General features: G+C 81.6%; 1 protein-coding gene across 2 annotated transcripts in view; it reads right to left on the bottom strand.

The window, feature by feature from the left end:
• EIF4B (eukaryotic translation initiation factor 4B) overlaps positions 1-174 on the bottom strand; it is an 11,079-nt gene extending 10,905 nt beyond the window's left edge. The window contains exon 1 of one of the 2 annotated variants that reach the window (XM_042020123.1): positions 79-173. In XM_042020123.1, the coding sequence (XP_041876057.1) occupies positions 79-91 (13 nt within the window). In that variant the 5' untranslated portion in view covers positions 92-173. Of the gene's footprint in view, positions 1-78 lie in introns of both variants that reach the window. The other variant, XM_042020124.1, reaches the window with a different exon arrangement.
• Positions 175-663: the final 489 nt, after the last annotated feature.

Below are 663 nucleotides of genomic sequence, written 5' to 3' on the forward strand. Positions count from 1 at the left end.
CCGCCATCAGTGCCGCCATCATTGCCCGCAGAGCTCCGCGCGGGCCCGCGGGGCCCGGGCCCGCGGCGCAGCGCTCACCTGGGGCCGCCATGTTGGGACGAGGCAGAGAAGGCAAAGGACCCGGATGGCGGCGTCACGTGACCACGAGCGTCGCGCCCCGTCAGGGGGCGGGGCCGAGCGCGGGGCGGGGCCTGGGCGGGGGCGGGGGCGGGGCCTGGGCCCGGGTGGGTCCGGGGCTGTTGGCGCCGCCCGCGCCGAGCTCGGGGGGAGGGCAGGGGGGGAGGGACCTTCGGGACCGCGACGGGAACCCCGCGACGGGAACCCCCCACCGGCACCCCCCCACCGACACCGCCCACCGGCACCCCCCACCGACACCGCCCACCGGCACCCCCCCACCGCCACCCCCCACCGGCACCCCCCACCGACACCGCCCACCGGCACCCCCCCACCGCCACCCCCCACCGGCACCCCCCACCGACACCGCCCACCGGCACCCCCCCACCGCCACCCCCCACCGGCACCCCCCACCGACACCGCCCACCGGCACCCCCCCACCGCCACCCCCCACCGGCACCCCCCACCGACACCGCCCACCGGCACCCCCCCACCGCCACCCCCCACCGGCACCCCCCACCGACACCGCCCACCGGCACCCCCCCACCG

This window comes from Corvus kubaryi, unplaced genomic scaffold (genome assembly GCF_017639235.1).
Source record: "Corvus kubaryi isolate FWS band 111438036 unplaced genomic scaffold, C.kubaryi_AGA036_p1.0 36800, whole genome shotgun sequence".
NCBI classification, from domain to species: Eukaryota; Metazoa; Chordata; class Aves; order Passeriformes; family Corvidae; genus Corvus; species Corvus kubaryi.